The sequence below is a fragment of the Strongylocentrotus purpuratus genome, unplaced genomic scaffold (assembly GCF_000002235.5).
Source record: "Strongylocentrotus purpuratus isolate Spur 01 unplaced genomic scaffold, Spur_5.0 spur5_scaffold_2, whole genome shotgun sequence".
NCBI lineage: Eukaryota > Metazoa > Echinodermata > Echinoidea > Camarodonta > Strongylocentrotidae > Strongylocentrotus > Strongylocentrotus purpuratus.
In genome coordinates, this window is record NW_022145605.1 from 21,999,148 (window position 1) to 22,013,538 (window position 14,391).

At 36.9% G+C, this 14,391-nt stretch overlaps 2 protein-coding genes across 2 annotated transcripts; both read left to right on the forward strand.

Annotated features, from left to right (window-relative positions):
• The first annotated feature begins 526 nt into the window (after positions 1-526).
• LOC115926741 (octopamine receptor 1-like) lies at positions 527-3,531 on the forward strand. Its single transcript, XM_030991976.1, has one exon. It carries the CDS (start codon positions 984-986, stop codon positions 1,950-1,952), a length of 969 nt encoding a protein of 322 aa, XP_030847836.1. The 5' UTR covers positions 527-983; the 3' UTR covers positions 1,953-3,531.
• A 1,236-nt stretch (positions 3,532-4,767) lies between these two features.
• Positions 4,768-8,487, forward strand: LOC115926742 (octopamine receptor beta-2R-like). The gene is made up of 2 exons (XM_030991977.1): positions 4,768-5,444; positions 6,386-8,487. Exon 2 carries the CDS (start codon positions 6,611-6,613, stop codon positions 7,571-7,573), a length of 963 nt encoding a protein of 320 aa, XP_030847837.1. The 5' UTR covers positions 4,768-5,444; positions 6,386-6,610; the 3' UTR covers positions 7,574-8,487.
• The last annotated feature ends 5,904 nt before the right edge of the window (positions 8,488-14,391 follow it).

Here is a 14,391-nt window from a genome sequence, read left to right on the forward strand (position 1 = left end):
TGGAAGACAAACGCAACAAAATTTCGACTTAAAATCTCCGATGGATATGCTTTTTTTTAAATTTCTAAACCGTTTCATTTTTTTTTCTATTTCCTGCGTTAAAGGAGGCTAACCAAGCTCAATGGGCGCAATACAATCTCGAACTGTGAACACTTTTTTCTTCTTTCGCAATCAGATATGTGTAACGAACAATCAAAACACTTACCCAAAACATTCACATAAACTTATTTGTATAATTTATTACCTTTAGAAACTAAATCAATCAAATATAAAATAACCACACCATTGTAAGTCGTCATGTAGAACATGTACATTATGAGATTTTATGGGTATTCGGCTGGCTCTTAATCACGGATTTTCTTTTTAAGTGTTGCGCAATCGAAACCCTATGTAAAGAAACCAATTCTATTATAGGAAGAATATATACACGTAGGCCTTGTTCTTTTTATCAGCTTTAATTCATCATGTTTTAACACTCAAGCTGATAATGCTCGGCATTTCCCTATCGGTTCACTAAGCTCACTCTCTTTGTTTTGTTACTTTTTGCTGCCGTCACTTTGCTGTCGTCCATATGCGTAGTTTCCTCTTAATAAACCAGCGATTTATATTATCGGAACTAAAACAAAAACTATAGTAGGATGTCAAATATTGATGCATTGTACAATTTATAAGTAACATATTTGTTGAGCACCAGTCGCAACGGTCCTACCCACATTGTATGTGCCTCTGTATATTTTAATGGAGCTTATGGATTCACAGGAGACACGATGACACAGTGGTAGGGCATTGTTCTTGTAACCGGTTACAAACCACGTCGATGCGCTAGTGCCCTTTGGTAAGGCGTTATCAACTACCCTCTCGGAGAGAACGTAAAGCTAGCGGTCGCATGGTTGCTTACTTACAAGCAAACAAATGATTTCTAAGCAGCGAGGTAAAATAAAGGAACAGACCAAACAAACAAAATTTCTAATAAAGACATTACGATGGAGAATTCGACTGAGGAGGAATGCTGCCATGGTGTTTTCATTTTTCTCATTTTTTTGGAGTGCTTTAGTTTGCTCCTTTCAGTGGTACTTAATGTTTTTCATCTGATTGTCCTTATTCTGAATACTTCTCTTTTCACGGGAAATCTTCATTTCTGCCTTCGAGTGTTAGCAGTCATTGACATCGCAGGAGGATCTTTATGTCACGGCATAAACATCATATATTATTTCAACAGAACGATGATAAAAACGTCCTTGGTCAAATGTAATGTAGCTGTAGGTTTTTGTATATTGTTGGTGCTTTTTTCACAACTGACACTTTTTGTAATTACCATTGACCGATACATCGCAGTGACACGCCCTCTCCAGTATTATAATATTCTTACTCGCAGACGAATCAGAATCTTCTTATTGGCTGTTCTTATGTTCGGATTTTCATTGAGTGTAGGACGCTCTGTGCATGGTTTTGCTATTGGCCACTGCGACTTCGATGGAGACAATCTATTCATGAGGAAAGGAACTAGAGCTTTGACGATATACAACATTCTGCCACTTATCCTTGTCATGGTCACGACTATTCTCAATGCGCGTCTTTTATTCATTGCGCGTGCGCACAAGAGGAGATGCCAGGTTACTCGCCAATTAAACATCGCACTTACATCACGTGATTCAGCTGAAGCCCATGACACGGAACAAAACATATTCTCAGAGAGGTATAAAAGTGCGATAACAATTTCTGCTGTGGTGGGAGCCAGCTATCTGGTATGGATGCCCTATCTTATCATAACAATAGTTATTCTTTCTACACAATCGAACCTCTCTCCTGTTGGGAAGGTAACAACGTATTGGTTGATCTACACCACGTTTTGGTTGAATCCTATTGTGTTTGGTCTTGTGAACAGAAGTTACAAGAACGCTGCCATACGCCTAACTCGTAAGATGAGACACCGGTATGATTCTGTACCATGAATGATAATTATTAACGCGAAAAGTCAAACGTGTTTCCTCTTTTTGTTAAAGTATACTTCCAGTGACGGATCCAAAGCCGGGATATCTTTGAAGTTGATGCTGAAATGAAGTTTATTTGTTTCGAATTTACATACACAACAATGCAAATGTATACAAGATGTAGAGTAACAAAATATAAAGGGTAGATAACTTAAATGAGGTATACTGTACTGTAAATAGCAAGGTATTTCAAGAGAAGTGTAAATATGACAAACAATACCAACAAAGGGGAAAATGGGAAGCTTAAAGCAAAGCTTGTATATATATCATTCTCTTTTGAAGAGTATTATTACAAAAGTCTGATTATTTTGTCGGTTAAAGGCGAAACGGTAAAGGAGTATCAAAGTTAAGAAGAACACACCTCCGAGCAAGGAAAGAACAGAAAAAAAAAAGAGAAGAGGAAGAATAAGAAGAATATCACGATTAGAAGTAGTAAGTTTTAAAAAAAAAAGAGAAAGGGAAGGTACAATAAATTGCAGAAAAGTGCACCTAGTTGTAAAAGGGAGGTATCGTGGTATAAAGTGGTTAATATCAAAAGGATGCGGGTTTGAATCTCAGCCCAAGATAGTAATCGAAATTTGCCACTCTCTATCCAGGTGTAAATGGGTGCCTGGTAACTGCTGGGGAAATAAAAATTGCAGGCCCTAAATAATAACAGCATCTATATGCATGCAGGCTTACCAGGGTAAACGAAACTACTCTTATTAATATATTATAAAATGTTTTACCCATTTAGAGAATCAAGGAACAGTAACTTACTTTTGATGAGAATTCGAGAAGAAAAAAAAATATAATGTTTATCATGAACCTTTGTATGATTGTAATGAATATATGAACTACGAAATACAAAAGAAATCAAAAATAGTATTTTTAGTAGAGAAGATAAAATTATGTACCATATCATGCCGCAAAAAACACCAGCTACGATCTAAATGTCAAAACAGTGAAAAGAAACCATGATATCCGTAATATAGGCCACGTGCACGATATGACCTTTGTATAAACTGAAACAAATTTTTAGCCTTGAAATGACCGTGTTATCTTTCAAGTTTACGATATGTACTTGAATAATAATGTTAATGAATGATAGTAATCATCATGGTAATTACCATGAAGTGCGACTACTCACAAGTAATTATAAACTGACTTGATTATTGGTATACTCTTTGTATAATGTAAACAAAATTATATTAATAAACCATTAAAACTATATCAATTTAGATGCAGGATATGTATTCAACTGTAATCAATCGATTGCTGATATAGTATTCTCTTGTTAGTGCATAGGAGTTTGACGATCCCTTTTAATTTATTTCAAGAGTTTTTTTTTCTTCTGACTTACAGTACCTCTCTATTTGCCGTATCTGTATCTTACTAAATGTCAGCACATTTAGGGTACTTTTGTCATTACCCTTAATAACACTGAGTGGGAGGGGGAGGGGCGTCGCTAGAGGGGGTGCGACAGCCCACCTATAATTGCGCTGCCGTCGAGAAAAATGAGAAAAGGGGGATGAAAAAATGAGAGGGAAAGAAAAAGAAAAGAAACAAAGGAAAGGACAAAAAAGGAAACAGATGCGAAGAAAGAAAGAGAAAAGGAAAAAGAGAAAGGAGAGGAAACAAAAGGCAAAGAAAAGAAAGAAAAGAAAGAAAAGAAAGAAACGGACAAAAGGACAAAAAAAAGAGAAAATGACACGAAAGAAGCGGGGAAGAGAGAGAGAGAGGAGAGAGAGAGAGAGAGAGGGGGGGGGGGGGGGGGTAAAGCATAACAGAGGAGAGGTGGGGTATTAGGTGGAGTCATCTCCTCGAGGGAGCAAGAAAGATACGCGTAGATATATTGCTGTGTCGGGTCAGTTGTGTCGGCATTCTCGCTCGCTCGAATATCAATGCAGAAGTTTGAACTCGGTGAGATGTATAATATTGGTCGGCCGGCGAATTGTTTTTTCCTCGAACTGTGACTCTTTATCCGCTTTGATGACTTCGTGAGAGACTACAACTATAATTATCTCAAAGTATCACCAGAAAAAAAAAATCATTGTCATCGCCCCATCGAGCTTTGAACCCGGGTTCCGTAAAACGCCACACTCACTAGCTGCACAATGGGGTTGCAAATCTTCTTATATAGCTACGATGCTGACTAGTCTTAACGAAATGAACCATATATTTATGAGGCCAATGTAAATGACCATGTGCGCATGCACAATTAAATATAGTTCGTAGGAAAACTAGTCCCTGGCCCCGGGTTTATAGGGTTTAATTTTGTGGACATTGGCACACTGGCATTAATGAATTTGTCGGTAATCGATGGCCTCTACATCCCCCCCCCCCCCCACTGAAAAAAAGGTCTAGCGACGCCCCTGGGGGCAGGGGCTCGGTGTCAGGGCAAAACAATCCGTTCCTCGGACGGAACGATAACTGGAGGCCCCTTGTGTAGGAGAGTCACACCCTATATGCCCATTAATACGCTGCACCTCTATCAAAGAGTAGGGGGTAAACTCCGTCTTAAGTGTGCCAGCATACAGAAATGGTATAATCTACATAGATCTTTATAGATCTAATAGTGCTAGGCTATACAGTGCGTCCTTGAAAAAACGAAATCGAGAATTATCGATGTTTCCTCATAACTTAATCACAATTATAATTGATAAATGACATATATTTGTAAAGCTTAGATCCTCCTCTTTCATTTGATACTACATATTTCACGCATGAGTGATTAAAATCAATTTGGAGAGAGGAAACCAAAAAGTAATTTGGCGGACGGTATCTGAATTTCAAAGAGAAAATCACATTTCCAGAAAGTTGAGTATCTGCCCTTTTATATGACACCCCAATTAGGAAAAATGAACTAGGAATAAAATAAAGTTCTGTTTGTTTAAAGTAGTGCTTGCATTTCCATAATTTTATTTAACAAATTCGTTTTCACTGGCTAACTGCCGTAGCAACAAAGGGAATTAACAAACGACTTAACTCCGTTCCGTTGACAATCAGCCATGCATTAAAATTATAATTCAACAGGTGTTGTTGTTAAACAGGGAATATATTCACTTCCGCGTATAGGCCTGTTGGAACTGTTAATACACGTAGTTGTGATAATGGCAATCATGTATTTCCTCAATTACTTTTCAGGTTTGCTGCTGGAAGGGAAAATATTACAATTAATATCGAGTAACACTTTGTCAACTGAAAGCAAAGCTATTCCTTTATCATTGTCTTCAGGTCGCTTAGCACGCAATACATTGGACGTTATTGTGTCTTGGTACCATCAACAGGTCAGGAATCTGAACAATATATTTCTTCTCACATTTGTGACCCCACGTGTCTACTCTTTCAACAGGAGCTTACTTCAGGTCCAATGTAACGGATTAATCTCAACTGAATTCCTCTTTTTTTAGTATCATGTCTACGTGTTGAATGATCCAGGAAACTTGGATACTCACTCTCTGTTTGGAATCGGTATGACATGAAATACTTTATTAAATTTGTGTTGAATCAATGAGAAGAAATGTATTTTTTATTATTTCGGTGATCAATCTGTATCAAACTAACTGTTTCCGTTTGATCATTGCTATTGTCATATCAATAAAAACCTTGTAATGATTGTACCAATATAAAAAACATTCCAATGTCTACGTCATAGGTGTGAGTTGTATTTCCTCTTCAATCTGTAGTGATCATGTGGATTCTAAATGTGGTATATTACCATCTTGATAATGTCCGGAATAGCGGGTTACCAAAGCAACGTAAAATTAATAATAATACAATAAAACATAACAGAAAGATATAAAGTACGTAATGAAATAAATATAGTAGTTTCAAGCATGCACTTTAAAAGAAAATACATTTCTACATTGGTCCCTAATCCCATTAGTCAGACCAATAGTAATTTTACGCTATCTTCCAGAGTAGAGCGTTGTCGCTATTCGATAAACACTCTAGACATGGGATGCTCAGGCTACACGTCTTGTACCGATTGGGTAATTATATTCGATCAAATATGTCTACGTGGGAACTATTCCCTATAGTGTAGGATGTTCTGATGATCAAAATTTCCTTTTTCATCTACTTACAACATGATATTTGAAACACTGGAATAATACTATGTGGCAATTACAGTTTGGAAGCGTCTTCGTTCAATTTTGTTTGTAATGCCACAAAACGCAGTCTCGATAGTGGAAAATCACTGTTGGTGACAGGGATTTGTCTTCACGCAAAGAAGCACATGAACAAGTAGATGTTATGATCTTCGATCCTTGAAATCGCGAATTCATTGTTAACGATTATCTTGAGTACCAGCACTTTTCTCTAAAGTCATAATCATGATTCGGTAGCTATATAAATCAGATATCTAGAGTTGATATAATCCGCTTGCATTTTTTCCTCATCTATTTTTACAGGATACACGGGCACATTTTAATGGAAACTGAATATCGTATGGACATGAAGCGTACAATTGTAAGACAGCACGTCAATAGCAATACTATTCTTCAGAGGGTAGATAATTATTAAACGATTGGCAGCAAAGGATCAATCATGATGACTGTTAAGGTTCGCCTGTAAAATGTATCGCGTGGTGAATTGATCAGGAAATGTAACCGCCAGATTGACAAGCAAGAGTTCCGATGGAGAATTCGACAGTGAACCCTGAGCTATATTCTCCTGCTTTTATCACGGTTATATTCATGGACTGTCTTGGCTTATTCCTTGCCGTGACACTGAACGGCTGCCACCTCATTATTCTAACGTACAGTTTTCCTCTTTTCTCCCAGAATCTGCGTTTATGCCTGCGGGTTTTGGCGGTCTTTGACATACTGGGGGGATTAGTTTGCTATGGAATGGAGATCTTGGTATATTTTAATAGAGACATTGTTATAGCGAGCTTGGTTGGATGCAATATAGCGGCAGCTACCTGCACAACCTTCGTGGGAGTTTCTCAGTTTATACTGTTTGTAATTACCATTGACCGGTACGTCGCCGTGGCCCGCCCTCTCCAGTATTACAACATCTTAACTCGGACGCGAATTCGAACCTTCTTGGTTGTTGCACTTGTTGTTGGAGCATCAGCGGGGGTGGTAAGATCTATTCATGGTGCACTGATTGATTACTGTGATTTTATCATCGATGGACCTGAACTTTTCACGCAACCAATCATGGCGATTTATCATGTAGCACCTTTATCTTTGGTCATTGTAACTACTCTTCTCAACGCGCGCCTTTTGTGCATCGCACGCGCGCAGGCGAAACGGGACAAGATGGCTCGCCAATCGAGCGTTAATCTACAGTCACGTGATTATTCGACCGATGCGCATGACAACGAACAAAATAGTTTCTCGGAGAGGTGTAAAAGCGCGATAACGATTTCTGCTATGGTGGGAGCCAGCTATCTGGTGTGGATGCCCTACCTTATCTTAACAATAATTTGTCTCTGTGAGCATTCAAATCTGTCCTTTGTTTGGAAGGCCGCGATGTACTGGTCGATGTATTCCACCTTTTGGTTTAACCCCATCGTCTTTGGCCTTGTCAGTTCAAATTACAAGAACGCAGTAGTACGTCTAGTCATAAAGGTCAGACTGGTGAAGTCTTGAGGACAGCAAATACCGATTCCAGTAGAGGTGGACATCATTCCCTTGAGCATGTCGGTATAGCCTCCTGTTGATGGGAATAAGATAACGGTCACTACAAAAAAGGGGAAAGAATAAAGCCCTCCGCACACTTCATGATTATTCTGCGATCCGGTTGTTAAAGAAATGACAATGATATTAGATATTGAAATCAAAACAACTGCTTCAAGATTAAGATTCTGAATAATAGTAAACAAATACTAACAATTTTAATTTTAGAGCAATTGGATATCTTATTTAGAATCAAATCCGAATCGGCTTCAAATCGTAGACGACTGCACTGCTGCTCTGACGTCACTACGATTGTGAGCCGATTTTCTCCTTCTCCATAGAAACTCGAAATCCCTTCACATTTAGATTTTATTAAGCATTTGACTGTTCAGATACTCGATCCTTAACATTTTTAATGTTTGAATGTTCATTTTAAATGCTATTGGAAAATTCTTCGAAAATTGGATCGTAGTCAGATCGTAAAGTGTCCGGGGCTTAAGTTGTCACGATACAATAACACATGGTGAGAGTAGGGATACTGCAACACACTAAGAAATAGCGGTGCAATCGGGGTGCAGATTTGCATCCATCTACGCGTATTTGGCAGAGGGTGCCACTAATGTTCAGTTTAGTTCAGTTCAGTTTATTTTACATTTGCACAGCACCAACTTAAGCTAAAGGCTGTTTTCTCCAGGTCCGTGCAAAAAAAAGGTACAATTATAAGATAACACAAATCATTACATAGGAACATTGATAATCAAACAAATAACATAAGTATGTAGAAGAAAAAAGAAAATTTACAAACCAAGATATTACCATCAAACCCCCTTATCCGCATTTCTTTCCAAATCAGTTTTTTTTAAAAATTATAGTTATATAAATAGATATTTAAGCGTACGTAATATATAATAATATCAACTATATAATTGTGAAACTCAAACAATAAAATGTATTTGATTAAGTTACTATTTATATTTTCCGTGATCTGAATACATAGAATGACATATTCTTTAGGTATATAAATACATATTTAAGCGCATGAAATATGAGTACTTTCTGTTATTGTAAAACTCAAACAATAAAAATGTATTTCGTAAAAATAGTATTTATTATAGCAAAATGGTACCTTTATTCCTTAGCGTGTACTGTTGTAAAGCATGTTCCTTGTGAGAGTAAACATGCCATATGTGTTTTAATACAGTTTTCTGGTTGTGTATCATACTATAAACTAACGATGGCTATAAACCCCAAGGGGTGTTTCACAAAACTTGTCATCAGTGACAAATTACAGCTTTTGTTATAAGCTACTGAAATCCTTGCTTCTGATTGGTCACCAGCAGGTTTGTCACTGATTTTTGTCATTTGTCATTGAAAAAAGGCTTTGTGAAACACTCCCAGGTGTCAATAAGGAGACATGGTACGACTAAGTGATGGCTTTTTCTTTGTAGGATGATGATTGTGTATTATAAGACATTTATCCGCCTGCTGTCAGCTGGTAAAGGGACATCACTTCTTTATTATTTGGCGGCAATTGCATATGTGACGATTCACATCTAGTGTATGATGGTGCCGAAAGTTTTATTTTAGATGGTGCCCATTAAATTTGTAACGGTGCCTGTTTTGTGTGAGATGGCGCTGATGCCATTCATAGAGCCATCTATAGACAGTTTTAGCTAACGCGATTCGAGATGGGCAAAATATGTCGAATACTGTTTTGTTAGGAAAAGTACGAAAAATAAGGATATACGCCATAGTGTGACCAACTGAAACTTGGTTACCCATACACTTTTTAGGAATGACTCCGTTGATCCTACCACAATTTCAAGTTAGATGTTGACCTTACTTTTTGAAATAGCCTGCACCAGTATTTTTCTTTGTAGTCCCGGGGCGGTATTCTGAACCCTGTGTTATCTCTAATATTGTTGTATCTTTGGAGATAAGATAAAGTTGGTATTCTGAACATTGTTGTAACTTTTGTGTTATCTTTTGTTGTATCTTTTCTCTCATCTTATTGGCCGCGCCTGCGCTCATACTTTGGTGCGCTTGTAATTGTGCGTATTATTAATAAAGTGGCATTTAATCCTCATTTGCATATGCGCACGGGAGATAATATGTCGAGATAATTGGTATTCTGAAAGTTGTTGTATCTTTTATCTTATCTTATCTTTCATGGTATTTACAACAATATTTACAACAGGTAGGGGGCTGTTGTATCTTTCGTGGTGATATAATGGCGGCAATGTTTTTTGCCCAGAACCAACTTCTTGCCAATAGACGAGTTAGAAAAACATTGTGTGTCGACCGGAAACATCACAGATGAGAACTTTTAAAGAAATTACATGCTAGAATATGACGATTTTATAGTGCTCTCATCTCAACCAATATAGTGAAAGCATTTGTCTTCATGATCCACATGCCACAGCGCATATCAAAGACGCGCGTACTAAATGCTCAAAAACCTAATTACGCCCAAGATTAGTATGCGCTAGGCGCATCTTCAGATATGGCATAAAGTGTTTCTATTGGTTGACCTACTTATCATGCTTATATAAAACAGATTTTGATTGGTAGGGTCCATAGAAATGGGCGTGTCAACAGTGGTAAAAGATAAGATAGAGGCGGTCCTTCTAGAGATAACACAGGGATAAAACAATGTTCAGAATACCAACTTACAACAATATTAGCGCTGTGTTATCTCTGGAAGATACAACAAAAGATAACACAAAACTTACAACAATGTTCAGAATACCACCCCAGGATGCGAATTTGCGATTCCCAAACCATTCAGCTATGGGAAACATTTTGAGCAACGTGATTGGTTAAAAAAGTTATAAAGACACGCCCACATCGACGCGAGCCATCTCATCATGGCGGTGCGAATGTATCATGTATGAGGGAAGACTAGTCCAGCTACTCGTCTGTGTCAAAATGGACCTACCATGGTCAAAATAAATATACAATACATGGTCTATTGTAGTCTCATGATTCAGACTCTGTATTATGCACTATGGGACGGACATGGGTATGGGTGCCTGCAAACTATGTGCACCCCTCCTCTCTCTTGTTTTCGTACTTTCCCTCTCTCTTTCTCTCAACTTGCATGTGCTCCTTTAAATTCCCTCTTCCTTCTCATTCCCGTCACTTTTTTTTCTCGCCTCGAGTCTCACTGACCCATCTCTCTCTATGCGTTACTGATACACACCTTCAGTAGCAGAATTCTAAGGCATGTGAGTAGTTTGCAGGCACATACCTGTGCAAAATACAGAGTCTGAATCGTGAGACTACAGTAGGCCATTAATGTAGATAGACTTCCCTCAGACATGATATCTTTCGTAAAGTGTCAAATTAGAGTCTGTGCTTGCAGACTAACATTGTGAGTGTTTTGTGTGTCTGTGTCAGCCACTGATCTCTACGGATCAGTGTTTCAAGGTCATCAAATCTTCATGACGTCATCCAGGCGCCATTTTGTGTTTTTTTTGGAACTTTTTACTCATGATCATATCTTCTTAACGGAAAGGCATTTCTCATTCATATTTATCATGATTAAGGTCAATATCCGTCCGGTCAATTTCAATTAAAAAATCGCGCGCGCATGCGTACGTCCGCGCGTCAGCGCGCGCGCAAAAAATAAAAATGCTCCAAATCGTTTAAAATTAATTTTGCATACGTTTCAGGCCATTTTGAGCGTTTCACAAAAAAAATATACGTAGACCATGGTCCATGCGTAGACCCACTAGAGCTAGGTCAGTGCGTTGACCCCATTTAAACGCGTTTACAAATTGTAAACGCATCTTTTTGTGAGTTTACGATCGGCGATCGTGATAGCCGTTTTTCGGTGATTCTACAAAAGTGAGCATGGACGCTACCGTGTTTTAAACTAAACGCGTAACAGATGCCTGATTCTGGCCAAAAAAAGTGAAGCATGAACACGCCCTAATAGATAGGAATCGACAGTTGTCGAAAACTCGAATGGTACGGATTTGATCAAAATAGTGCATCTTGGTTCAAAAACTATTTGAGTGAGCGCACACAAGTCACCAAAGTAAATGGTATTACATCATCTGTTGGGAAAGTAGAGTGCGGAGTCCCACAAGGATCAATATTGGGGCCGATGTTATTCCTAATATTCATAAATGACATTGCAAATGTGGTGAAGCATTCATCAATATCATTATTTGCAGATGATACGTGTATATATTATTCCTCCAATAGTGCCAATGATGTATCAAACAAGGTTAATGATGATTTAAATACTGTAACTTTATGGCTGAATGCTAACAGGCTGATACTTAATATGAGCAAAACTGAATATATGCTTATTGGATCCCATAAACGAGTAAAGCAGTTTCATAATGTAAATATTAATATACACATCGGTAACAATGCACTGAAAGAAGTTTATAGTTGTAAATATCTTGGCGTAATTCTTGATCCTAGTTTGAATTGGAAACTGCACATAGACCATGTACGCAAAAAAGTTGTCCGAGGCTTATTTCTCTTTCGTAAAGTCAGACCTATTGTTGACTTGTGTACTGCTAGAATGCTATACTTTAGTATTATTCAAACACACTTTGATTACTGCTCTATAATTTGGAATAATGCTACTCAAGTCGTATTAAATAAGCTACGTGTTCTACAGAATAGAGCTGTACGGATTATGGTTAAGGCACCTTTTGAGCAAAGAACTCGAGAAATCTACCAACAAGCAAAGATAATCCCAATCGTTGATAGATGGACAAGAGGAAATTTAATCATGCTATTCAAGATAATGCACGACTTAACTCCAACGTACTTATCTTCACGAGTTGAATTACGACATAATCCACACAATTTAAGAAATAGCGATCATAAAATTCAGCTTCCAAAGCCTAAGACCGAGTTTTTGAGAAGAAGTTTCTTTTATCATAGCTCCAAATTATTCAATTGCCTCTCTTTTGAAACGCGAACCTTAGACACACTGGCTACCTTTGTTCGCACCATTGATTTGAATGAACTCATGTAGACTGAACATTATCTTGCCCTTTTTACAATTTTTACAATTTTTACCTTCAATTTGATATTCTATTGGTTATGTTTTAAATAGATATATATATATATTTTTTTTTTTTGATTAAATATTTTTTTATAGTTTTTTTTTATTGTTGTTTTTTTAAATAGTTTTTTAAACACGATAAATATTATACCCATCCTCTTATTCCTGTCTTGTGTTTTTTTTTTTTTTTTTTATTCTTATGTTTACCTTGATGTTTTTTGTGTTATGTTATCGGTTTTACAGTTTTACTCGTATGCTTGTTGTCGTCCTAGTTGAATATCTGCAATCAACTGTCTTATTGCTTGTTTGTTTTGTACTTTAATCTGTTAGATATTTATTTGTTTGACTATACATGTACATATTCATTGCCTTACTTCTTGCATTTGCAACGTTTTACATATTATTGTATAATTCACTGTATATTTATTGTTATTTTTATGTTTGTGGACCCCTTTGAAAATCAGCTGTGCTGAAAGGGCCATCCACCCTATGAGAGGAAATGAATAAATAAATAAATAAATAAATAAATAAATGGTCGTAATTATGATCGGGATGACAAAAATGTAATGTTGAATAAATCTAGCTTCGTTTATGTTTTAATCGTCTAAATAACATGATTACATGATTCTATACTGAAGAGTGTAAGAGTGATCCAGTGTTCGATTTATTAATTCATACTTATTATATCATGTATCCACAATCTATTGCAATGAAATTTCTGCTTGCACCAAAATTATATTATATCACAATCAATTGTACTTCTTTCTTCTAGTTTACGGTCACATGTGCTCAACATTAGAATACATGTATTATTTTAAACCTAAGTTACATTTCTAAAGAAGTTTTAACTCGTTTTTTACTTAAGAGCTGTGGGATCCATCCAACACAGGATTAATTAGACAAGATATGTGAGTAGGCGCGATGGCTCAGTGGTAGAACAGTATTGTCTCGGAAATCCAAATCAGTGCGCTCGTGCCATTTAGTAAGGGATTAATCTGCATTGCCAAGTTCCCCGGGGAGGACTTTAAGCCGTCGGTCCCCTGGTTGCTAACTAACAAGCATACACAGTAGTTGGGTAAAGCAATCATCAATCACCATCATTATCATCAAACTTTATGGATAGACAGTTGTCCTATAATTCATGATTTTAGCCAATACTGTTTAGAATGGAGATAATTATATTATCCTATTTTTTGTGTTCTGAAATGTACTATCAAAGTAAAGGAAATGATTATTTTTATTACGAAACCTTTTGGTTTCATTGAATGAAAGAGATGACAAAGCAAAAGACACACTCCGAGTGTTAAAATCTAAAACTGAGTTGTAACAAGAATTGATTTGGAGATCGAAACTACAGTGTACCATTGAAGCCATCTCTTTTATGACAGAGCACTTAATGTTGTCTCTTTCACAAAGTATCAATTCTCTTTCTTCATTTTTAAATTTTGTTTAGCAATATTAGGTTACGATTAGTTCAATTCCGGAATCTGTGTGTTGGCCCATACAAAGCAAGATACAATCGGCGAAATATACAGACATTAAAGGTCAATGTTGTCTTTCTATCACTCGATCCATTTACATTATTATAATACTCCTGGTTTCTAATTGGACGATTTGTTTATATTTTTCTTCAAGCCAGGGTCGAAATGTGCAAATGCTTGGAAAAATCAACTGACAAGCCAATAGATGAATAAATTAATGAAATAAATAAATACATAAATGGATAAATGAATTTGAACTTATAAATAAATAAAACAAA